We start from the raw sequence: 24,782 nt of genomic DNA on the forward strand, positions 1-24,782 counted from the left end.
TACTACTTTTATTTCCATCAGAACATGTTGGTTGTATTTGATCCCCATTACACTAAGGGTACACCTTTCAAAAAAGTATATTTGGAATTAGATTGGGGTGGGAAGGCAGTGAAGAAAGGAAGGAACAAAATAGTCTTAATGGAGGCAGTGTTATAATTTACTTGTCTTTTTCAAAATGACTAAACAGATTAACACTGTATTTTTTTCACTGGCTCTAAAAGCTTGTCTAGAACTGCCCATGTAATTTTGGTTTTAAAGGAACAAGCAGATAAGCAAGTAGACAGTGAGAAGTCTTCTTAACTGACACGGGAGTTTTCTCTGAAGTTACCTTTCTGCCTACCATCTCAAGGAAAGATGTTTAGCTCAGCAGCTCTGAGTCACTCTTTTTTTTCAAGCATTATGTCCACTCTTCTCCAGTCTTCTCTCTGCTCACACTACATGTAAGAACTGTGCAAAGTAGCAGTTAAAATACTATGAGCTTTAAAATCATAATTTAAATTCTCCTGCAATATTTCCTATAGTTTCTACACTTCTCAAAAAATTCTTAGAGGGCAGCACATCTGTCTAGTGCTCTGTGTCTGTTTCATTTGTTAACATCTGCAATAGAACAGACGCTTTTTCTTGGCAATCTGTTTTTCTTTATATCTGAAAAAAAAACTGAGAGAATTATTTGTAATACACATCGAACTTAAATTCTGACCTCAAAAATCACAGGGGAGTTAACTGGTCTCAGCTGCATTGAATAAAACAGCAATAGATAACCAGAAACTCTAGAGTAAAAGCAGAGGGAAGGATGTGAACATAAACTTCTTGTTTATCCTCCCGTTTACTTTGTGAAGGAACAGTACTTCAGGTTCCCTACAATTTCTTTTTTATTTAAGGTGAGGTTGCTGATTTGCTTGGTGGTTCTAACTTGTGATGGTAAGAGCTACCAAAACACTTACTGCTGATGTGTCTGAAATTACATCAGTTATTTTTGTGGCACAGCCAGGATACCTCTGTTTTGATTTATTAAGCAAACACTTCCGAGAAGACAGATCCAAACCAATCTGAATGCTCCTCAGTACTGCTTACAGAGGTTTATTTCATATACCATGTACTTTTACAGCACAGAAATCATCTGAAATGTGCTACTCAGATGATTTTTTTTCCCTTATTTGTTCACAGTCTATTACCTCTGCTTTCCAATTGTAATACTAAAAGCTCTACACTGAGCTATTGCCTAGTTTGGAACATTCAGAACTGCAGATCCCTAATGTTTATTTTCTCTAAATAAAACAATTAATTTTTAGTCACTTATAGATTCATGAGTTACAGTATATACGGGAGAATTTGGCCTAATTCTGGTCAATCAGTGGCTCTCACTTTGCTCTGCCACTTTGTTAAGTATGTTATGGAAGAAAGTACCAGAAACTGATTCTCCTGAGTCAGGCAACTAAGTTACAGGTATACAAGCAAAAGAAATACAATAAAAATGAATTTCTTGATATTGCTGTCCTCTATCAGAAGCTGATTTACAGCTGTGTAACTCTGTGTGACTCTTTAGGAAAAATAAATCTTTTCAAGAGAGAGAAAAAAGAAAATTTGACCTTAATGGGTTTTAGTATACTAACTTATTTGCACTAGGAAATACAAACCAAACATGTACAGTAAGACTGGAATGGGTCATTTGCAAGCTAAGTATTTTGACCCAGGTATTTTGCTAGACGTTCCTTGACTGTCTCAGCACATTACACAATACTCCCACAACTATTATGGAGAATGAAGCACAGCGTAGGGATGGGTCAAAAAAGTGCACAAGTGAATAATCCTTTCAAAATTTCTAACAGTAAATCAATACTACAGCGAGACGGAAGGCATACTTAAACAAGTCTTCTTGTATTAGATACAAAATATAAAGAGCAAACGGTAAGTTTCTTGTAAGAAATGCCACCTTATTTGCTTAGGTAAGGCTTATCAACTTTTTCATAAATTTTGCATTCATTTTGTTTCTATCATGTTGTACTTATTCCAGTAATTATTAAAAAGATGTAATTTAAATATTCAGAAATCTTCTATTTTATATAATTAAAGGTAAGGAGTGCATTCATATAGCTTTGAATGTCTGTGTGCAGCCTACTTTACAGCTATAGCAATGCTCACAGATAAAATGAAGCTAACTGTTAATTTTCTTTAAAAAAAAAAATCTGTTCTTAGTGACATTAGAAAATGTCAAAAGAGGAAAAAGAAGGAAAAACTAGAGTGCTTCAGCATTCTCTTGTTAAACAAAAAGAGCATGAATTTAGACAGAATCTACTATTAAAGAATAAATTATTTTTTTTTTGTACAGTATCAGTTCAGAGCTATGAACTGATGTAAACAATTCCTGTGTTGATATATATGGTAACTTTGTTACTTGTTTTCATACCTATTAGCAATGAAATATAGTAAAATTGATATGGAAAAAATATTATTTTGTTATTACACTAATAGAAGGCTAAATTATTTATTTATTTTTAAACCATATGGAATCACAGAATGGTTTGGGTTGGAAGGGACCTTAAAGATCACTCAACTCCAACCCCTGGCCATGGGCAGGGACACCTCCCACCAGACCAGGTTGCCCAAGGCCCCATCCAGCCTGGCCTTGAACACCTCCAGGGATGGGGCATCCACAGTTTCTCTGGGCAGTCTGTGCCAGGGCCTCGCCACCATCTGAGTAAATAATTTCTTCCTTACTTCTAATCTAAATCTACCCTCTTTTAGTTTAAAGTCATTCCCCCTTGTTCTATTACTATATGCCCTTGTAAAATGTCTTGTTTTGTTCATGGGAGAGCTTATGAGAGATGGTGTTACTACAGTTTATCCTTGCTGCGTTTAAGTATTTTGAAGTTTGGCATGTGTGCCCCTCAGACTGCAATATTTTCTTGATGTTTTTTACAATGCATACAGACATTTCTTCCAGGAAATATCTTATTCTAAAACTGATGTCTTATAAAGCAGACAAGGTCTTACTGATCAATCACAAAGCTCACCAATTACCAGTGAATGAGGAAAAGACAAAGCTTCCCTGAAAATGCCTCTAGGAAGACTTTGTCCTAAATCAGAAATTTCTATTCCAGCACTGAAGACCACTTTTCTAATATGGGCAGCTGGGGTTATTTGTGCTATTTTCCTACTTTGCATACGGACTAAAAAAGAATTCAAAAAATGCTACAATTGCAGGCATATTTTAGCTGTATGAACTAATTCAGAACTAAATCCTCCTAGAAAATACGATCTTCTCCATCTTGAAGCCGATTTAATTCGTTAGCTTATAATCTTTTTTTTTTTTTTTTTTTTTTATTTATTTATTTTATTTTTATTTATTATTTTTATTTTATTTATTTATTTATTTATTTATTTATTTATTTTTATTTTCATTGGAACAGGCTGCCCAGGGAAGTGGTGGAGTCACCATCCCTGGAAGTCTTCAAAAGACGCTTAGATGTAGAGCTTAGGGATATGGTTTAGTGGAGGGCTGTTAGCGTTAGGTTGGAGGTTGGACTCGATGACCTTGAGGTCTCTTCCAACCTAGAAAATTCTGTGATTCTGTGATTTTTTTTTATTTTTATCAAGATACAACTGCTAAACACCAGACTTTCATTCTGGCTCCCTGGCTCATAAAACCTTCAACAGAGATCTACCTTTGGCAAATCTTTTCCCTACTTTGCATTTTATGGGTAGTTCTGTTTTAAGCTCAGTCCACCATCCTCCCATTTTGACATCTCATGGTTTTTTCCTCTTTGATCTTTCTTGTTCTTTTTACCTTTGTTATTTAGCTTCCAGTGCTCAGCTAACTCTGTAGGACTACAACAATGAATATCATTATATCTATCTTTTACGGACATCCATTCAAAGGAACCTTATCTGTTAAATCAGCATCCTGTACAGCACGCATGAAGCAAATTCAGCAGTTCAGTAAGTAACCTAGTAAAAAAAAGTACAGACTGAAAAGGCACCAAACTCAGCTGGTAGGAACAGAAAATGGGACTGGATCTTGTATGTTACACTTGTCTGACCATAACAGCATATTCAAGCCTGCAAAGTGTTTTTCTTCGCAAAGAGAAAGTCAAACTGTTTGACAATGCAGAGGCTACACACACTCAGTTGTCACTCCTGCCATGAAGGGAAATCTGGACTGGTTTGATTTTTGCTTACCAGAAATCTTAAGTATTTCTTCAGTGTGAAATACATAATCTAGTGGCAAGTCAAGCATTATAAATCAAGTTTTTAGAGTCACTATTATGAAGCCTGAGTGGTCCACTCAGGCTTTATCTGATTAACAGAAGTATTAAAATCGATACAAGGCTTTTCTCAAAACCATACATAGAGAGAAACAACCATAAAACTTAGTCTACCACCATTCTTTATGCAACACAGAGTTAATCAAAGTGTTACGGATGTCTACAATAAAAACAGCTGGGTTTGAGTCTTGACTACACACACGGCTTATCTGCACAAAAACTAAGATATACACATATAAAAGCTACAAATTGTAAGGAAGCCAAAAAGATACTTTAAAATTACTTATAAATATTTAGCGGAAAGTACAACAAGACACAATAATCACACTCACACTCTCTGTCTCTAAGTCTTCAAGACTAAGTGCTTTTCTGGATAAAAAAACTTTGACCAAATGCAAGTTACTGGGATCAATACAAGGGCAAATCAGTTAAATGTACTATACCGTGATATACAGAAAGTCAGACCAGATCAGCAAATCATTTCACAAAATCACAGAATGGTTTGGGTTCGAAGGGACCTTAAAGTTCACCCAGTTCTAACTCCCTGCCATGGGCAGGGACCCCTCCCCCCAGACCAGGTTGCCCAGAGCCCCATCCAGCCTGGCCTTGAGCACCTCCAGGGATGGGGCATCCACAGCTGCTCTGGGCAGCCTGAGCCAGAGCCTCACCACTCTCACAGTGGAAAATGTCTTCCATACATTTAATCTAGATCTACTCCCTTTCAGTCTAAAACCATTGTTCCTTGTCCTGTCACTACACATCCTGGTAAAAACTCTTTCTTCATCTTTCTTATAAGCCCCTGTTAAGTATTGAAAGGCTGCAAGAAGGTCTCCCCAGAACCTTCTCTTCTCCATTCTAAACAACCCCAACTCTCTTCATAGGAGAGGTGTTCCTGCCCTCTGATAATTTTTGCAGCCCTTCTCTAGGCTCACTCTAGCAGGTCCTATCTTTCTTCTACTGGGACCCAAAGCTGGATGCAGTATTTCAGGTGGGGTCGCACTACACCAAAGCAGGAGAATCATCTACTTCAACTTGCTGGCCATGCATCTTTTGATGTGGTCCATGATACAACTGGATTTCTGGGTTGCAAATGTACATTGCCAGCTCATGTCCAACTGTTCTTCAACTAGTATCCATAAGCTCTTCTCTGGAAGGCCTTCCTTTAATTCCCAAATTTATTAACCTAATAGAAACTAGTAAATAGAATCATAATTCCATCAGAGAAGTCTTATAATGCCGCTTTTGGAGAAATCATGGAAAATCTATCTGTATTATCTCTACCGGACTCTTAATTACAAGAGAAATTTTATTCCTCAGCTCAACATTTTTTAACTTAGCATTCCATAGTATATTCTAAATTAATAAAGTGTTTTCTTTGTTGTTGTTGTGAATCATATACTCAATGTAGACTTGTCATTTAAGTGCTTCTATCTTTCATTTGACAATGAAGCCAATTTCCTATTTCCCAGGTATGTCTGAAGAGAAAAGCTATCATTTTGTCATGGCGAAAGAAAAGTTTACAGTACTCCTTGAAATTATTATTTTACACACAGGCAAGTACCTTCTAGTACATACTTTAATAATAGCCACTGAAGGGAAGAGGAAGACAAAAGGAAGTAATAACTTCCTTGATTTAGTCACATAGGCATTCAGTCTTATTACGAGTGAATTCCCATTCACTCGTGATGTGTGGATAGCACAAAACATATAAATCTTGAAGGTCTTTTACCCACATATTTTTTCCCAGTTTTTATAGAAGGTATCTAGCCCATAAAAAGGTCAGTTTTTAACTCCATACTTCCAGTATGATTTTCTTAATTCACTGTGTATCAAATAAAATCAAGTGAATATGATTTCTATATTATTTTCAAAACACCATTTGACATGTCATTCAAGCTACAGGACAAGTTGAAAACTTCAAAGAGCTGAGATTTCAGAATTTCAAAAGACCTTATGTAAAAGAAGCCAAGAGACACCGATTGTAGTAAACACAGATGGTTAACAAAAAGCCTATGATCAGAGAATATATCCTATGGATGTAGTTTCTCCTGAGATTCTAATCAAAGCCTCAGTTTTTTAAACGAAGTATTGTAATCATGCCAGTTTTGAATAATAACATAGCTGCATACACTCAGATTATTGTTATGCTTCACTGGAATAACCTTCATAAAGTATGTAGTGACATGACATACAGATTAGAATGAAGATGGGGATTTTTTTTCTTTTTGAACATGTGGCTCAAATTCACCACAAGGTTACATATTACTATTAATAAGATTTTCAGATGTATAAGTGATTTGAAGGAGCTTTTTCCGCAACATTGGAAATATATTTTTCTTTACACTATCCTTTTCAATTCAAGTAAAGGAAAAGAAGGAAGCAAATGAAGATTACAAGAATTACACGTGTTTTAAATTATTTTTGTTCAGATCTTATACAATTGCTTTTGAATTTTTGAATTCATCTACTTCAGTGTAACTAAAGTGTTCTTTTCACACATAATATGAGATCGTACTTGCCAAGTAATTATCTTGCATGATAGGTGGGATGAAAATAAGTGTTTACTTCCAACTCCTGCTTTTGATCAGCAGATTGATAGCTTCCATTTCAGTCTGCATTGGAACTTTTAGCAGTTGCATCAGCTAATGATTGGAAAAACATATCATCCATAACTCAGTGTTGGTCAACCCACATAAACAAAAAGGAAACCTCTTGATAAAAGAAGGTGCCTAGTCTTTTTAAAGTCATCACAACATACTAATGGCACTGTCTTTCAAGGGAGGACCTGAAATATTCCCAGACTGATCTGTACTCAGATTTTTGCACTCTCATATCATCATGCTCTTTAAAATAATATGCCAGTGCTTAAAATATACAGATGATGTTATGAATATTTTACATAATTCTTGCTTGAGTGAAAGATGACTGAAAGCATATGAATACTGGCAACAGAAGCAATGCTTTAGTCAGAATACTTTGAATTATATTTAAGATAAAATAATGAAAAACAAAAACAAAAAAACTTTTAACCGCTTTTGTTTCATAAAGAAATGTGGAGGGAGGGGGAGGGAAATTTTTCAAAGCCTAATATTTAAGAATATGAAACAGAGTAGGAGGGTGTGAGCCAAATCTCAAAAGCACAGATTAAACTGGAATCTGAAATCAAAGGGTAAACAATGAGTCTTCAGTTCTAAAGTTAAAGCCCTTGGTAATATATACCAAATAAAATGTACTGCCACTCATGAATATTATATACAAGAAACATGGAGCACCAGAACAGAGATGGTACAGCCATGCAGAAAAAATAATGATATCTATTATTAAACTAATATTAAAAAGGTGATACATTAAAACATAGTCTTTTTTTAAACTCACTCACTTGTGACCAATCTCATGTGCAATGGTAAAAGCTGAACCTAGGCCAATGTCTTCATTAATGCTGCAGCTCCTTTCAGGCTCACACATTCCAGCCACAGAGGCCAAGCCTGAATAAACAGAAGGAGACACAAAGGGTCATGCCAAGGTGTTTCAGTCTTAAAAGCCCTAGTTATAAATGCCTGGATTCTTTTTAATAACCTCTATGCACAGAAGGAGCAGTTGGCAAAAGGTTAACTTTCTAGTCATTTGCAAAATCACTGGGGGGAATTTCACTTTGCCGGCTAGACATTAATATTTTTTGAACTGCAGTCAGTGCTGGAAAATGTCTAGACTAGGGGTTAGATTTATAAATTTTACTTCTGGTAACTTGGGACCACCTAGTAACTTGAGCCAGGAGAGGGAATTCAAGAAAGCATTTCTATTTTAACATTCTTGAGCCTGAAGAAAGCAAAATGTATCCACATTATTTTTCTAAAGAAATCTGTTTAAGTTTAGTGGGTTCATAAAAACATACAAGCAACTTTTTTAGCTATGAAAAGCCCCACATGGTACTTAAAAAAAAAAAAAATATATAAAAACAAAATCGAATGCATCAATGAAGAGAGAGGAGATAAGTTAATAACAAGCACTCGTTTAACCATGGAAGTCTTTTCCATTTATCACCTATTATCTTCTGGAATTAAAACCTTATTGCATTATAAGTGCTTTAAAAAACTTCCTTTAGAGAAAGCAAGCCACTGGCATTTCCAGAATATGGCTCTTCAGTATCCTGCACATTCTTTAGCAACAGAATATCACACAACATATCGCAGACATTAATTTGCTGCTACTAAAGCAGCAAAATCTCTAAGCATCACATTTATTTAGTGTATTCCCTAAGGTTTCTTATGTGAAAGCAGCAGTAATGCTTTCTTTAAGGAAGTTACCTGCACAGTTTACGCTGTAACAGAACAATAGCTGGGAAAATGCGGTTGTGGGGAAACAGAATTATACTCTTTTATGAATGAGCAGGCACTTCAAACTATTCTGTTTGAACTATCAGCAAGCAAGTAATAAGATGACATCTTATTACATCAGTAATAAGATAAGTGCTTCCTGCTTCCACGAGCAATTAATTTGGAGCAGAAGGAGCTGGTCAGTAGAGTAAAACACTGACATTAGGCTCCTAATGTTATCTTTGTATGTGGGTTGGACTCTACTTTGGACTAGTTTACTCCCATAGGTGAAACTTCCTCCCTACAAGTGGTTCAGAGCTTTCTACAGGAAAAAAAAAAGTATCAGTGCATATCAAGAATACAGTTCAAGCAGTGACTTAGACCCTAACATTTCCCTTAGGCACATATGGAGCATTTAAGAAATATGTGTTTTGACTTGGTTTTGTCCAAAACTAATCTAACCTGCACACACCAAAACTACTCTGAGAACCAAACCAACATGGGCAAAAGGCGACAATGTCTGCTCATTGAATTTCCATCAAAACATCAAAATCAAATCACTACAGTAGACAATGACCACTGAGGACAGGATGAAGCATCAGAATAAGAAGGACTAGACACAGAGAAAAATTTGTACATTGTTTGCTGCGTGAAACCTGTAAAAAAAATACAATTACAGTTCACTTGTCTAAACTATGCCATTCCAGTTGAGCAGGACATTCTGAGGACAACGTGGTGATGCTTGTGTAACAGCTAACCTGTTTCCTTGAGAAGTTCACCATATCTGGGTGGTAAAGTCATCTCTATCTTCAGATCTCTTAACTGAGTGCTTGCTAAGTGACTTACAGGACCAGACTAATGATATATAATTAAATACCATGTCTGCAGAAAGTGACAGAGGTCAAGTCAAGAACCCAGACTACATCTCAGATCAAAGAAAAAAGGAGTTGTGTTTCACTGCAGCCATACAGCTGCTCCAAAGACATCTGAAGAACTGCATCTCTTCCATGCAGTTCTACGTAAGACTCCCTAGGAACAGGAAAGAGGTATCTATCCCACAGTAAATCCATTAATTCTGTTTCTTCCTGGAACACCAATGATTCAGATTTCTTCTGATCTTTTGAGATGTGAGACTGTTGTTCACAGACCCCTTAAATATATGCTTAACTTCAGCTACTGGAGGTCAGTGGGACTTAAGCATACTAAATGCCTTGCAGAAGAGGACCGTGGGGGCTGGCCTCTTTTTGAATTCAATGCCAATAATGCAAGTACATTGTTGTGGTTTTACTGCCAACGGTCTGATAACAATACTCTGATATCATATGTGGTTTTTATTTTCATTTACTCAAGCCTTTTGGTTTAAAGAAAAAAAAAAGCCAAAGTCTATCCCGTCTGTTACACTGGATTCAAGTGAAGCAGAATCTGCCTTTATCCTAAAGTCTGATACAGTGAGGACTAGTACATGAATGATGTGTGTTAAAAATATCACATATAAATATCAGATAGCTTGTGGGTGAATGTACTCCCTTTCAAACTCTCTTAACACTTGTAATGACAACTCTGACATCAATATAAACAGTCTCTTCAGTTTTGACTCCTCCACACAGATGTCAAAGTAATCCAATTACATTTAGAAATTTATCATTACATTTTGCCTTTTACTAAAACATGCTGTGAATATTGTTTATATTTAGAACAGGCAAAAAAATTCTGATACCTTTCTCCTCATGTAAACTACTTCCCTTTGCCAAAAGTGTCGTGCTGACTTGAGTGGTACTTGTAAAAAAATCAACATGAGTTAAGGCTATCAAGCATACAGTAGTACAGGGGAAGACAAAGAAAATACAGTTATGAGCTCTCATTATGAAAAAAATATTAACAACCTTAAAAATATTAACTCGCTGAACTAGAATTATATATTTAATTACTTCAGAGTACATTTGAAAAAAATATAAAAATACCATATTAGTCTTTCAATAACGTTTCATATATTAAATGTTTTCATATACTAAAGCACTACTACAGGTAACAACTATGATACAGTAAGTAATTTCTGCCAACAAATTTAAGTATAAAGAGAACAATCCTGCATCTAGGATTGCATTGTGTTTTTCTCTCTTGTCAAAGCACTGTTTTAAGGAGTTTCAATATTGCTATAATTTATATTACTGTGTTATTTTTTTCCAAGTCTGTGGAAGGAAAAGTCTGAGGCTGTACTCCCTGTGTAAAACACAGCAACAGTGTAAAACCTCAAAGCCTGTTTCTTTTCTGGTTTCTCTGTGTGTGTGTGTGGTTTTTTTAAACCTTCCTGAGGTCTTCTATTTGTTTTTTATAATAGCTCATGGAGACAGGTTAAACAAAAATAGTCCTCTCCAGTAATTGTTGCTTGGTAAATCTGAGTAATCTGCTAGGATTTATCAGCATTACAGCTATCAGAGATGAAATCTCCAGTAGTAGCTCGCTTAATCTAAAATTACTGTAATCTATCAAAGCATAAATCCATGTAGGTTACCTTTTACTGTGCATGTTTATAAAACTGCAAAATTTTGAAAGCATATACTTAAAAAGATCTAATGAGCTGATAAATCAGTAGCTGAGTATAAAGCAAGGAAACAAACAGCAAATAGAAGCTGAAATTTCTCTTTATAATCTTACCCAGTGTTCCACAAGGCTTGTTTTTATAAGTGCAGATATCATATCTGTTAAGGAGAAGAAAAGCACATAAAATATGTCAGAGGATCAAATTTGTAAAATATTCTGTATATTTATCACATATCTGTATCATAGTGCAAGTTGTCAGATGGCAATCAGCTTAATTATGTGCAGCCAGCTGGTGTCGCCATTTTCTACACTCTGGTGTAAACCACAAGCTGTAGTACACTCACAGCCGCTGGCCTCAGGCCAGTGGGACACCTGCCAGTAAGAAAAAAATGGTTAAAGTGGATCTTTGTAATCACCAGCTCCATAAAGCAGTCTACCGTGCTGTTAAGAAGTTACAGCAGCATGTCTGTAGACTACACTGCTTCAAAACACTTAATTTTACTTTTTGACCATACTGCAATTCTCAGCCTCACACTTAAAAACTAACCAATATTAATTGTAACTCCTAATATTTAAATACTGATTGTAATTAAAACCTTAGCCTTGGAGTATTACAACAAAAAATATCAAAATATGAGCTTGTCTTATAATTCCCATCTCTATCTTCCAATGATTATACATGTCCTGAACTAAAATGAACTGAAAGAAAAATAAACTAAAATAAAAAAATAGATTTTTATTGAAAGCTAAAAAATGCATTTAAAAAAGAATTTTCATAATTTTAGGTATAATGATTCAAATATGGGATCTCAAGTTTTTGTGCAGTTGACATGCAAGTATCTGAAGCTGAAAATTGAATTAAAATGTTTTCTGTGGTATAACAGCTATTCGTAACAGCAGTGGTCACGTGGCAGTCATAATTCATTAATGACAACTCCATATTTTGAATATGTAATCCTATTATATGGCTAGTGATACGAGAATACTCTCTTTGATGTTCAAGGATTCATACTGATTTCTTTGCAATGTGTTTCTGAATAATACCATTATTTTGGATAGTGAGCAAAAACAAAAATGAAAGATACAATCTTTATGCTTTAAATTTTTATCCAAATATTTACTAATTCCAAGCCACCAGACATTTCTGTTAAAAGCAACATATAAGGATTGTTTTCAAAAAGGTTATCGCATAGGAACCAGATCATGAGATAAACACCTTTCAGAGTTAATAAAGTTAAGGTCTGTCTGTAAGCCAAATCCATCAACAAAATAACAAAGCTGAAAATTTGGAACAAATCCAGTGAATTCTCTGTGCATGTAGACTGCTGTGACCAAATGGAATCCCTGGTATTTTTAAAGGTGCTAAACATGGAGCGGTTTGCTGGATTAAGCTTTAATTTTGAACTCAAATTTCTATATGCATTGATCTCACCAAAGCATCTCAGACTATATAATCCTATATGCACTTAAAGCTCTCACTGATTTCCCATATGCTGTTTCTCAATAATTAACTAGGTTTTATGTGTCACAAAACAGAACAATGATGTAGTTGAAGACCAAAAGATTTTTACTGAATATGGTCTGCCTTTGCCATCTTTAAAGAAACAAATTTATTACGCATTGATTTAGGACAAAGCCTGAATCTAATCCCACTGAAGTTCATGCAGAATGGTTCCTCAGAGTAGACAGGGATCAGACTTATTTAACAAGAAAACCCAGAATTTCTGAATTCTTTTAAGTCTGAATTCTGAATTTAGAAATCAACACAAGAACATAATCAACATACGAATACAAATGAAACATTCTTCTGATTATTTTTTTTAATACTGAATAATAATAATAAAAAAATGTCATACATCCTTAGATAAAATGTATGTTTAAGAAGCAAGCCAGTTCCACTAAATTCAAATAAAATGCTGTCACTGATTTCAGTAGAGCTGAAAACTTAGTCGTATTGCCTCAATCTGCTTACTCCCATATTGCTATGAATCTGAAGGCATTCATTCAGCTAGTTTCAAAAGGAACTGTGATTTGAGAAAATGATATGAATTAAATCCTTTCTTACTCTTACACTTTTGAAAAACAATTACCATAGTATCCTGGCTGTGCTGCATAGGGAGTATTCTTCATTATACACAGGCTAGCATTCATAGGAATCATAATATCGTAGAGTCATTAAGGTTGGAAAAGACCTTCAAGATCATCTGGTTCAACCATCCCCCTACCACCAAGTTCACCCCACTAAACCATGTCCCTAAGCACCACGTCCAACCTCTCCTTAAACACCCCCAGGGACGGTGACTCCACCACCTGCCTGGGCAACCCGTTCCAATGCCTGACTGCTCTTTCTGAGAAGAAACGCCAGATTTTTAATGTACTCATTTCCAACCTAAACCTCCCCTGGCACAACTTGAAGCCATTCTCTTTAGTCCCAAAATTAAATAAATAAAATTAAGGAAGATCGTTTATTTTCCAATAAACTCTTTTTGCAAGATCAATCCCATATAATAATAGTATTCTAATTGTGGTTTCATTAAACATTTGAGTATTTGTTCAAATATTTAAATTTGATACACAAATTCCTGTAAGCAATGTTCATACACTCTCTTATTTAGTTTAGAAGGAAAACAGTTTAACAGGAAAAACATCTCATGACTTGCTCTACCTACAGCATTGTCTTCAAGTTCCATTTTTTCCCTATTTCCCTTTCATTTGGATGGCTCCTGCTCACGTTTTTTTTCTTAACTTGTTTTATTTTTATGTACTGAACTGCACAATTCCATCCTATGCTTCTCTTTATGATTTAACCAAATCAGCCTAATTTGTCTTTTATCGTTTTGACACCACTTCTTATAACTTTATTTTGACTTTTCATGGAACCTGTTTAATCATGAAGACCTAAAAGATGTTTTGTGTGTTTTTCACACAAAATTCTCAGAATTTTTTCTGTTTTCACGGAATTTAAAGGCAAAAGAACCATCAGCCTAGCTGACTCCTGTTCACACTACTAGCTTTCAAATCTCAGCAGAAGGAAATATTATGTAGAGAGGGTTTTTTCTGCTAGAAACTCCACCTGTGAAACATGCAGTCCCTATGTACATTTACATTGTGGGAGTTCTCAGACTTGTCATGTGACACTGGGAAGCTTTCCATTTTATTATCTACCAAAGGAAAACCCTTGCTCCTTTTTTCGTCCTGTTCTATGCAAGATATGGAAAGGTGAGCATGTCCACAACTCTTGAGCATGTCCGTTCTTCTCACTGAAGAACGGTATCTGAAAGAGACTAGGGGTAAAATCCTAACATAGGTGGGGACAAGGCATATCAAAACTCAGAAAGTATTGTGTTAAGCTTTCTTTTTTGAAGAAAGGTAGGCAGGAATATTTTTCACTTAAATCAGCTTCCCCAAAGCCCCACCCAACCTGACCTCAAACGCTCCAGGGAAGAAGCATCCACGTCTTTCACAAATTTATTCTAGTGTCTTACTGCTCTCATAGTAAAGAATTTCTTCCCTCTATCTAGTCTAAATCTACCTTATTTCAGTTTAAAACCATTATCCCTTGTCCTATGATTACATGCTCTTGTAAGAAGTCTCTCTCCATCCTGAAGTTCCCTGCAAGTACTGTAATGCTGCAAGAAGGTGTCTCAAGTGCCTTCTCCTGGCTAAACACCCCAACTCTCTTATTCTTTCTTCAAAGGAGCAGTGCTCCAGCCCTCTGATCATTTTTCTGACCCTCTTCTGGGCTCGCTCCAACAGCTCTATGTCCTTCTTATCCTGGGGTCCCAGAGCTGAAGGCTGTAGTGCATGTAGGGTCTCAGGAGAGCAGAGTACAGAGGGAGAATCACCTCCATCCACCTGCTGGCCATGTTTCTTTTGATGCAGCCCAGAATACAGTCAGCTTTCTAGATTGCAAGTGTGCACTGCTGGTTTATGTTCAATTTTTCATCAACCAACAACCCCAAGACCTTCTCCTCAGGGCTACTCTCAATCCATTTATTTCCCAGTCTGTGCTGATGTTTGGGATTGTCCCAAACCAAGTGCAGTACCGTGCACTTAGCTCTGTTGAACTTCATGTGCTTTATGTGCGCACACTTCTCAAGCCTGTACAGTTCCCTCTGGAAGGCACACCTTCCCTCTACTGCATCAACTGCGCCACTCAGTTCAGTGTCGTCCACAAACCTGCTGAGCGTGCACTTAATCCCACTATCTAATACATAGTAAACAGCACGGGCATTAATACAGACCCCAGTAAAGATCCCACATACACATTTTAAGAGGGATGACTTATATTAATTATCAAAAATAGTTTGTAAAGTATCTGAGTATCATTTTACTGAAATGATGATTATAAATGTATGTTTACACTACAGAAGAGCTGCATGTTTCAGTTTTGTCACAACAGGTGAAGCAGCACAAGAGCTTTCAACACTTGCCTGCTGCTGTCAGAAACCACCTGAATTACAGAAGAGAATGAATTCAGAGAACTGTCACACAAGTGTTCCGATAAAGGGAGAGTACCATGAACAGATGAAGCTTGCCACATGATTTCTGACAACAGATAGAGGAAGTATAAGCAGCAAGTTTAACAGTCAAATTAAGTCCAGGAAAAATTACTTCCAAGGCTAAGCAAGAACAATGTGAAATATCATATTCTGTCCCACTGCACTTAAAAAAGATACCAAAGCAAAGAAACTGGAGAAATAGTGTAGAGGACACAAGCCTCAATGGAAAGACAAGTGCATCTTGGATGTACTAAATCTTAGTCCAGTCTCAGACAGACCTGTTAAAATTCCTGTTGATGCTGATGGTAAAGAAACACGTATTGAGCTGCCCCTTGAGTGAAAGGTCTGATACAGTTTGATCCATACTCACAAGCCTGTTGAAGAGATTAGAGAGGCCTAGGTGCTATTTCATACAAAATACAAAGGTGAAGATGGGTCATAGCTGTCACAAGGACCTCAGTAAATATTTAAGGAACCACAGACAATCAAACGGCAAACTCTCAAGCCAACAATGACCTCAACCAACCATTAAAAACATACACACACACACAAAAAAACAGTTATACAAAAATGCAGTTTACAGGATATGAATATATTTTATTTTTAATTCACTGACAACATGTAAGAGAGCCACAACAAAAAAAAAAAAAAAAAAAAAAAAAAAGTGAGTTTAAAAATACAGATGTGTAAGTTGTAGAGAAAAAAAATAAAACAAAAACAAGGTACACACACACAGACACACAAAACTAGCATACAATTACAGCCTGTTCATTTTGGACTAAAAAGTAAATACTTTGCCAGAGCTGGAAAAGAAAATCATATGCCTCCTGATAAAGGCATAACATCCCAGAAATGTGACCAAGCTGGGCAAATGAAACATAGAATGCCGTTAAGAGGTGAGATTGTTGATTACAAGTCCATTAATACCCTGAGTGGATCAGAAGTCATTTCATGAGGCTGATGTAGAAAAGGATTAGGACTGTGGGGCATACTTGCAGGGCTGGTGAAGAGCCACATTCAACAGATGGGAAAGAAATGGTAGATGTACAGCTGTCACTAATGACTGACTGAAAAATCAGCCAGAAGGAATGTGTAGCAGTTCAACAGGATGGTTAAGATTTGGAGGGGTAACAGCCTCCTGTCATGACATCAATCAAACATAAGGATAGGTAGTGTTAGTGTGCTAGAAATAGTGTGCTAAAAACATTTTTCAATGTTTTTATCAATTAATTCCTCTTAAATCTAACAAGATAATTCCATTTCACTGTCCATCTACAGGATCTTACTGTGTCCATCTAGGGGATCTTATCAGCAGGGTTGAATCCCTTTGTCCCAGTAGGCATTTCTTACATGCTGCTATCTTTTTTTTTTTTTTTTTTTTCTTCAGTCAGATTAACAAATCCACCTTTCATCGTTGACAAAACAGCCACTAAAACGTAGCCTTTGTGCCACCTTTATTTGAGATTTAGAACTTTTTAAACTTTTTGATGTATGTGAATTACAGTTCAAAGAGTTCTTCTAATAATCGTATTAACAGTAGTAGATACAAAGGTAAACTGAAAATTCTTACTTGATAATCTGTATTTACATATTCAAGGATAATATTGGCCTGTTCACCAATCTGATTGTATGAAATTGCCCACTAAAGGAAAGTCTGTTTTTATTAGATGTATCTTTCTAGTAATGTCCAGAATTACCTAAACTACTAGAACTACCTAAATTGAATTAGCACTGAGATAGATATATCTATATAGGATTGGAAGCATATCTTAGCATTGCGAACTAGGATGTGATGGACATACTTTCAAGAATTTAACTAATCAATAGAAACTCACAAAATGTTTTTTCTCTAAGTATGGTGAATGAAGCATGGAAACTCTTATTAGAAATACAAACTGTCCAAAAAATCATCAAATACATACAAACTACTTATAAATACATAAGCCTACTATAAAATAACCTGAAAGCTACCTACCCAACATGCCTGAGTAATACTTGTGATAGAAAGAGAAAGAAATAACAGGCTTTTAAAGGAATATTTCTTAATGAGTTTAGGGGACAAAGAATAGAATTGTGGGAAATTGTTGAGGAAAAACCTACCAAGATGACTGGAATATAAACACAAATATATACAAATACAAGAAAATTCATGCTAGATGAAATGGACAAATGGGAATGACTGAACATAAAGCTCAATTTCCAGACAGATGAACATTCGCTTTACATACATAATACTACAAAATTTGCCGATTAACCTGCTTGGGAGAGAAAAAAAAAAATAAGAAGAAGATTGTCAGAAAACAAAATAAAGACTAAGAAATGGTTCCAAGAGGAAACACAGCCAACAACTACAAATTATTAGTTCATTTTTAAGGAACACTTCCAAATACGTTATCACAGAAAAGAAGGTTTTATTTTTCATCTGTTTTAAACCAAATCATACTTTTTGACATATGCTTTTTACTTTATTTTTATTTGGCTCTGAGGCCCCCAGCACAAGAAAGACATGGAGTTTTTAGAATGAGCCCTGAGCATGGCTACAAAAAAGATAAAGAGGTTGGAGCACCCCTCCTATGAGTACAGGCTGTGGGAGGTGGGGTTGTTCAGCCTGGCTTCAGGTAGACCTTACAGTAGCCTTCCAGTACTTAAAGGGGGCCTGCAGGAAAGCTGAGAAGGGACTCCTTGTCAGGGAGGGGACTGGTAGGGCAAGAGGGAATGGATTTAAAGTAAAGAGGGTAGATTTACATGTAGATTGGATATTAGGAATAAATACTTTACCATGAGGGTGGTGAGGCACTGGAACAGGTTGCCCAGAGAAGCTGTGGATGCGCCATCCTGGAAGTGTTCATGGCCAGGCTGGATGGGGCTTTCAGCAATCATCAAAGACCACGGCAGCAGGGTTGGAATTAAATGTTCCTTAAGGTTCCTTCCAACCCAACCCATTCTATGATTCCATGACAATAAGCTATTCAAGTAAGGACTCTTTGTTGCACATACCCTTGCTCAATGATAAAAACCTAATGGGTTTATGAAAATTTTATCTTCTTTACTTTTTACTCTTGATGTGACGCAACTTATTCAAACAGAAGATATGTATGATTGGGCGCATAACCGTCAAAAGGCCATTCAAAAAAATAGTCTTTTAAGTAAGTTAGTCAACTTAGTTCCAATACATAAATCTGCTAAAACTGAACTGCTGCTGATCAAACCGGAACGTCAGATTTCCCTTAAAAATCTGGAGGGATCAAAAGCCTCAAACTATCTGATAATTCCACCTCCTATTTTTAAATTAAAGAAAATAAACATAACAACAACAACAACAAAGTGAATAGCTTGCAGTTTTACCATATTCTTTTGTATACATAGCTATCATACAAAAAGTGGGGTTTTTTTGCAAGTGTAAACAATGTAATTAATACTAGAGAATTCTGTGGAAAAACAACTACTGTCATTTGGTCAGTTATACCTTATAACTTATCACTTATAACGAGTTTTTTTTATCATAATTCTTCAGCAGCTCACCACTTTTAAGATAACTTGGTCATTCACTAGGTTTGCAGAGGTTACAAACAGCAGTATTCTTTGTAACACAATATTTGCTGATTGCTTTCTAAAACCTTTTCTACAGCATATGCTTAGCCTTACAGAAAGTGGTACACCGCAACAGCATTCTGCCTTAAAATAAAGTACACGTCTTATATGGTTTCTTCCTCAAAAACCTCAAATCAAAAAGAGCTATTTAAACCAAGGAAGAAAAAGCGTAATATACATGTTACACATCACTCAACAGAAATAGCTTTTTCTATTATTAGTTTTCCATGTGTTGAAAACTGCCACAGACAACCAAAGTCTGTCTGTACTGGGCTTTCTACTGATACTTAACTTGGGTGGATAATGGAATTCTGAGTTACAGAATATCTGAGCTAGAAGCACTATTAACACTTTCTAATTCTCTGACTATAGGAAGAGAAATACATAAAACAATTGAACTGTTAGATGAAACATTTCATATAACTTTTTTTTGGAATTGCAAATGCACCCAGTATAGTAAAAATAAGTTCTGCTCTGAAACTTTTTTTTTTTTTTTTTAACACTGTCATTTTTCTACATCAATTTTGGCAATGGAACATTAGGATAGAATTTGAAAATTTACCATAACCATTAGTATCATTGGTGTATTTAGGACAGCTAATACTGTAATCACTGTATTCAGGACGGATATGCATAGCTGATTTCAAGATTATGATTTATTAAGAGAGTCTCTTAGCATAATTCTATTTCTAATCTATAGTGTTCAAAATACACTTTTTAACTAAGTTCACAAAAAAATACATCAACAGTTTTTTTCTTATACAGAACACAGAATAATCTTCAATGCTATTTTATTGTGTCATATAGCGTATAGTAGAGTTACTGAAAAATATAGTAGTTAAATAAAAATAGAATTTCATACATGAGTTTGTAAACAAAAACAGTTCTAATGATGAGATGAAGAAATTGAGACAGTTCTCAGCTGGAGACATATCATGATATACCATTTCAAAAAAACATTTAATTCTTAAAAGGTCATCATTGCACAAATGTGAAGACAAGCTTTAAAATCTTATGAATTTAAAGAAATAATACATTTAGACTTTTTAGCCATCATCTGCTTTCTGAGACTATCCATTTTTATTTACATTTTTGGCACTTTTCAGGTTTTGCTCTATAGTCATCCAAACTAAAAACTTCCTTTCCAACATAAGCTATGATTCTCATATAGCAACATGTTCTTACCAGCTACAGCAACTATAATAAGATGGAAAGTAGAGAATAGCAAGTGCTATGAACAGCTAGATCATGATCTAGTTAGGTATTCAAGCCAGACACCTACAGTATCTTAATAGGCCAATGTTAGTATTCTGCTGGTATTGGGGTGGGGGGGTGGGGGGGAGGGGGTTAGGTGCACCAAGGGGGTTAGGTAACCAAGGGGGTTAGTGGCACCAATACCACTTACTGGTTCGGACATGACATTTAGTCACTGAGCTGTTCTTTTTTCTATGAAAGTTCTATTTCATGGAGTAAAACTAGGTAGTTAAACTACAGATACAATTCCTTGCTGTTCACTGACATACTGTTAATATCATTTGAAACTCTGTAAAACAATACTACCATTCTCTGTGCTTGTCTAGTCATAACTTTTCTGTAGACTATACATGACTACAAAGGCAATCACAAAGGCAAACGAACATTCTACAAACTCATTAAACTGAGTTGGCAATATTAACTCTAGAATTATTCTAGAGACAGCTTTATAGGCAAATGCTAGCACTGAAGAAACATCCAGGCACAGTGTAGTGTCACTTCACCCTCTGCTCTGCCTTAATTTGTCTGTCATTAATATACTACTTCTTCAGTCTTTCTATTCTGTATCCAATAGGTAGAGGCTTGCTGCTGTAACTCATTCCTCCCTTCTCCATGTATTTTCTTCTGTGGTCCTCTGTGAACATAACTTCCACCAGACTTCTCTCTCCACAACTTTAGAACTAACCAGACTGATTGGCTTGGCTATCAGACTGACTTACTGATGGCTTGAATGACTGTCAGCTAGTTTCTACAAATAGGTCTACCCTACTACAAAAATCATCTTGAATGATAGTAGCAAAGCTGCCAAAGCAGCATCAAAAGGCTCAACCCAGGCTCAGACTCCCCTTCTTTCCATTTTTATACTTTGCACCAAGTTCTGTGCTTCTGCATTTAGTGTCAGCACACAAGCGAGAGGTTTGAGCATGGCTTCAGTATGAAGCCAGTATGGAATCACCTTGCTGAAAGCAGTTCAGATACAAAAAGCCATCAAATAGAAAGAGCTCCAAGCTTTCCAGTAGGCTTGGCCAACTCCTTGGTAAATTCAACCATCTTCTTCAGAGTATGTTAACTCTATTTCAAACTAGAGTTCTGGTCCACTTCAACACTGAGGCTCCTCAACCTAATCTGTGAATAAATCCTACATGGAAATCAAATCTCTAGACTTTTGAAAAATAATTATGAAAGTAACGTATAAGTCTTGCAAGCTGGAGAATGTGAAGCCATGAAAATAATCAGAGAGTATAGCATAATTAAAAACAGTGTTTCAAATTCTACGACATAACTGATTTTCTTCCATGGGATAGCTCCTGGTCCACAGTAAAACTGCTTATGTTAGTGTACCAGAAATTTAGAGTGATGTACATGAGTGACAATCACCCACAAGTGACAATCATGACTTTGTAACTGCTCAGAGACTATAGAGAAACTCAGGATTTTCCCTATCACCACACTGGATAATATTTAGCCAGCTGTACTCTGTTCCTCAAAACTGAATTCCACAGTTTCATTGCATTCCCAGCACCTAGCCAAAATGTTGATGGAGTTGCATGGATATGATTAGCTAAAGTTGGCTTAGAGAACAGAACAGAAATTTCTGCATATCTACTCCAAGTACACTGCTAATATTTTTATTTTTTTTTTATCTGTGAATTCAGGAAAAGTCTGGCAACTAATGCATAAAGCCTTTGTTCAAAGGACATTCAATCACAGCAGCACAAGCAACTTGTAAGGTAATTCTTTCTGGAGTGTTCTAATGCAAAAAAGTCTGGGAAAAAGGAAGACTAGCAAAACTAATTACATAGGCGTGGTTGGGGGCATCCTGCCACACAGCAGAAAATATTATGCTAAACCATTTATAGGAAGCCACTAGTCTAGACCTCTGGCAGCAGGGAAACACAGCAGCTACGATTACTAACCAAGCTTTAGTTCTGTTGTACAGAAATAAATGAGATAAATTATACCAGTAACAGACTGTGAGTATATTTACAAGTTTTGTTGTGGATATGGCCTTTCTTCCTCTTCCAACTTTCCAAATATTGTGAATGATTACAAGCCTCTGAGAATATCACATACATCTTTGTCCATGAAATGACCATTTTATCTGCCCTTAGAGTACTTTACCTTGCAAGTACCTACACTTAAAGGTCCATTTAAGTGCCTTATTTTACAATATTTGTTGTAGAAGACTTACATAGAGAAAGTTTCCTCACTCCAAAACCACATTACTGAAGTACTGTGTAGAATTAGATTGAGCATTGTGAACGTACATTTATTTTTATGTACTTTTAAAAATACTTTTATTTTTTGTTGTTGTTGTTGTTATTGTCCTACATAGTTTTTTGTTTCTACAAAAACAATGCATTCCTATTTTTTATTTTTTGTCTTGACACTGACATGGAAGCACATTATAAAATTTGGAAAAAAAAAAATCTGTGCATGATGTATATACACACACAAAGTGTAGCACTTTTGGACCTGAAACTCAGATAAAAAAATAGCATAAGGCAACAAAAAGTCTTCAAAAGATCTTAAATCATTTGCTGCTGAAAGTCTCCCTTACTTCAGGAAGTATAAGCACCTAAACCTTATGATTTAGAACTATTACACAATTTTCAATTTTTCTTTCACCTGCACCATATGAACATCCTCAACACTTGAACTTACCGTATTTCTCATTGAAACTGAATTTCTAGTCTCAATTTCATAGTATTAACACACTTTTGTGACAGAGGCAGAGGACAAAAAAAATACTTGGGTATACGTACTGTTATATTTACACAGAGCTCTGTATTTCAGTAGCTTAAAATCATAGAATAAGATAGAAGCAAAGAATATCCCAAGTTGGAAGCGACCCACAAGGATCATCGAGTCCAACTCCTGGCTCCACACAAGACCACCCCAAAATCAAACCAGATGTCTAAGAGCTTTGTCCAAATGCTTCTGGAACTCTGTCAGGCTCGGTGCTGTGCCCACTGCCCTGGGGAGCCTGTCCCAGTGCCCTCTGGGTGCAGACCCTTTCCCTAACCCCCAGCCTGACCCTCCCCTGTCCCAGCTCCATGCCGTTCCCTCGGGTCCTGTCGCTGTCCCCAGAGAGCAGAGTTCAGCGCCTGCCCCTCCGCTCCCCTCGTGAGGGAGCTGCAGGCCGCCATGAGGCCTCCCCTCAGCCTGCTCTGCTTGGGGCTGAGCACACCAAGGGGCCTCAGCTGCTCTTCAGACATCTTGCCCTCTAGAGCCTTCACCATCCTCGGAGCCCTCCTTTAGACACTCTCAAGAGTTTTATGTCCTTTTTATACTATGGTGCCCAAAACTGTACACAGTACTCAAGGAAAGTGTGGAGCAGAGCAGGACAGTATGCTCACATCTCTCTAGGCAGCAGTATATCTCCAACAACAAGCAGCATCAGTACTTACTCTAGGAAATAAGACCCCTCTTCTCTTTCCTGCCAAGGCAGAGCTGGGAAAGACAAGTTACCCTACCTTTGTTACTGTAGCAGAATTTATGGGCATAACATCAGGAAATGCATCTTTCTGCAGTACAGTATAAGCCATTGCAGGGTAAGAGCTTTGATGCCCACCCGTCTCTGGGTCATCCACAGGCTGGTTGTTCTGGATCCTGATGTGAATTTCTTTTCTTTACCCTCCTGTTCTCCAAAGCCTTGGGCACCTACCTCATTTGGATCTGGACTGCTTTGGTAGAAGTTGGATTTGTGAGTATCCATACTTCAGGGCCTGTATCCCTCTTTAGAGACAGCTGAGTGCTCAGAGCAAATCAGAACTGATCTGTGATTTTCTTCATTCCCAACATTTTAGTGATGATCTTAGAGGTCTTTTCCAACCTGAATGATTCTATGATTCTGTGACAGTCACTTCCCTCGAACAGGTAGCAATGCTGTGCCTAATGCACCCTAGGGTACAGTTGACCCTTTTGACTGCCAGGGCACACTGCTGGATCATGGTTCAACTTGCCATTGAGCAATACCCCTTTTCTGCAGGGCTGCTCTCCAGCCTCTTGTCCCACAACTTGTACATATACACAAGGTAGCCCCATCCCAGGTGCAGAATCTAGAACTTGCTCTTGTTAAACTTCATATGATTGGGGATTGCCCAGCCCACCTAATTTGTCAAGCTCTTTCTGCTAGGCCTCAGCAAAGTCAACAGCTCCTCCCAATTTAGTGCTATCCACAAACTCACTTAGTATACCATCAAGTCCTGCATCCAAGTTATTTATGAAAACATTAAAGCAAACTGGCCCTAAAATGGAGACCTGTGGAACCCCACTAGTGACTGGCCACCAGTCTAATGTACCCCATTTACTAT

General features: G+C 36.6%; 1 protein-coding gene across 5 annotated transcripts in view; it reads right to left on the reverse strand.

Moving 5' to 3' along the window:
- The window catches only part of ADAMTS6 (ADAM metallopeptidase with thrombospondin type 1 motif 6), a 154,745-nt gene that overhangs the window by 85,809 nt on the left and 44,154 nt on the right, over positions 1 to 24,782 (reverse strand). For all 5 annotated transcript variants that reach the window (XM_084503222.1, XM_084503224.1, XM_084503223.1 and 2 more), the window contains 2 exons: positions 11,234 to 11,277; positions 7,645 to 7,750 (listed from right to left, as the gene is read on the reverse strand). In XM_084503222.1, the coding sequence (XP_084359348.1) occupies positions 7,645 to 7,750; positions 11,234 to 11,277 (150 nt within the window). The remainder of the gene's footprint in view (positions 1 to 7,644; positions 7,751 to 11,233; positions 11,278 to 24,782) is intronic.

Source organism: Aythya ferina (assembly GCF_964211825.1).
Source record: "Aythya ferina genome assembly, chromosome: Z".
NCBI lineage: Eukaryota > Metazoa > Chordata > Aves > Anseriformes > Anatidae > Aythya > Aythya ferina.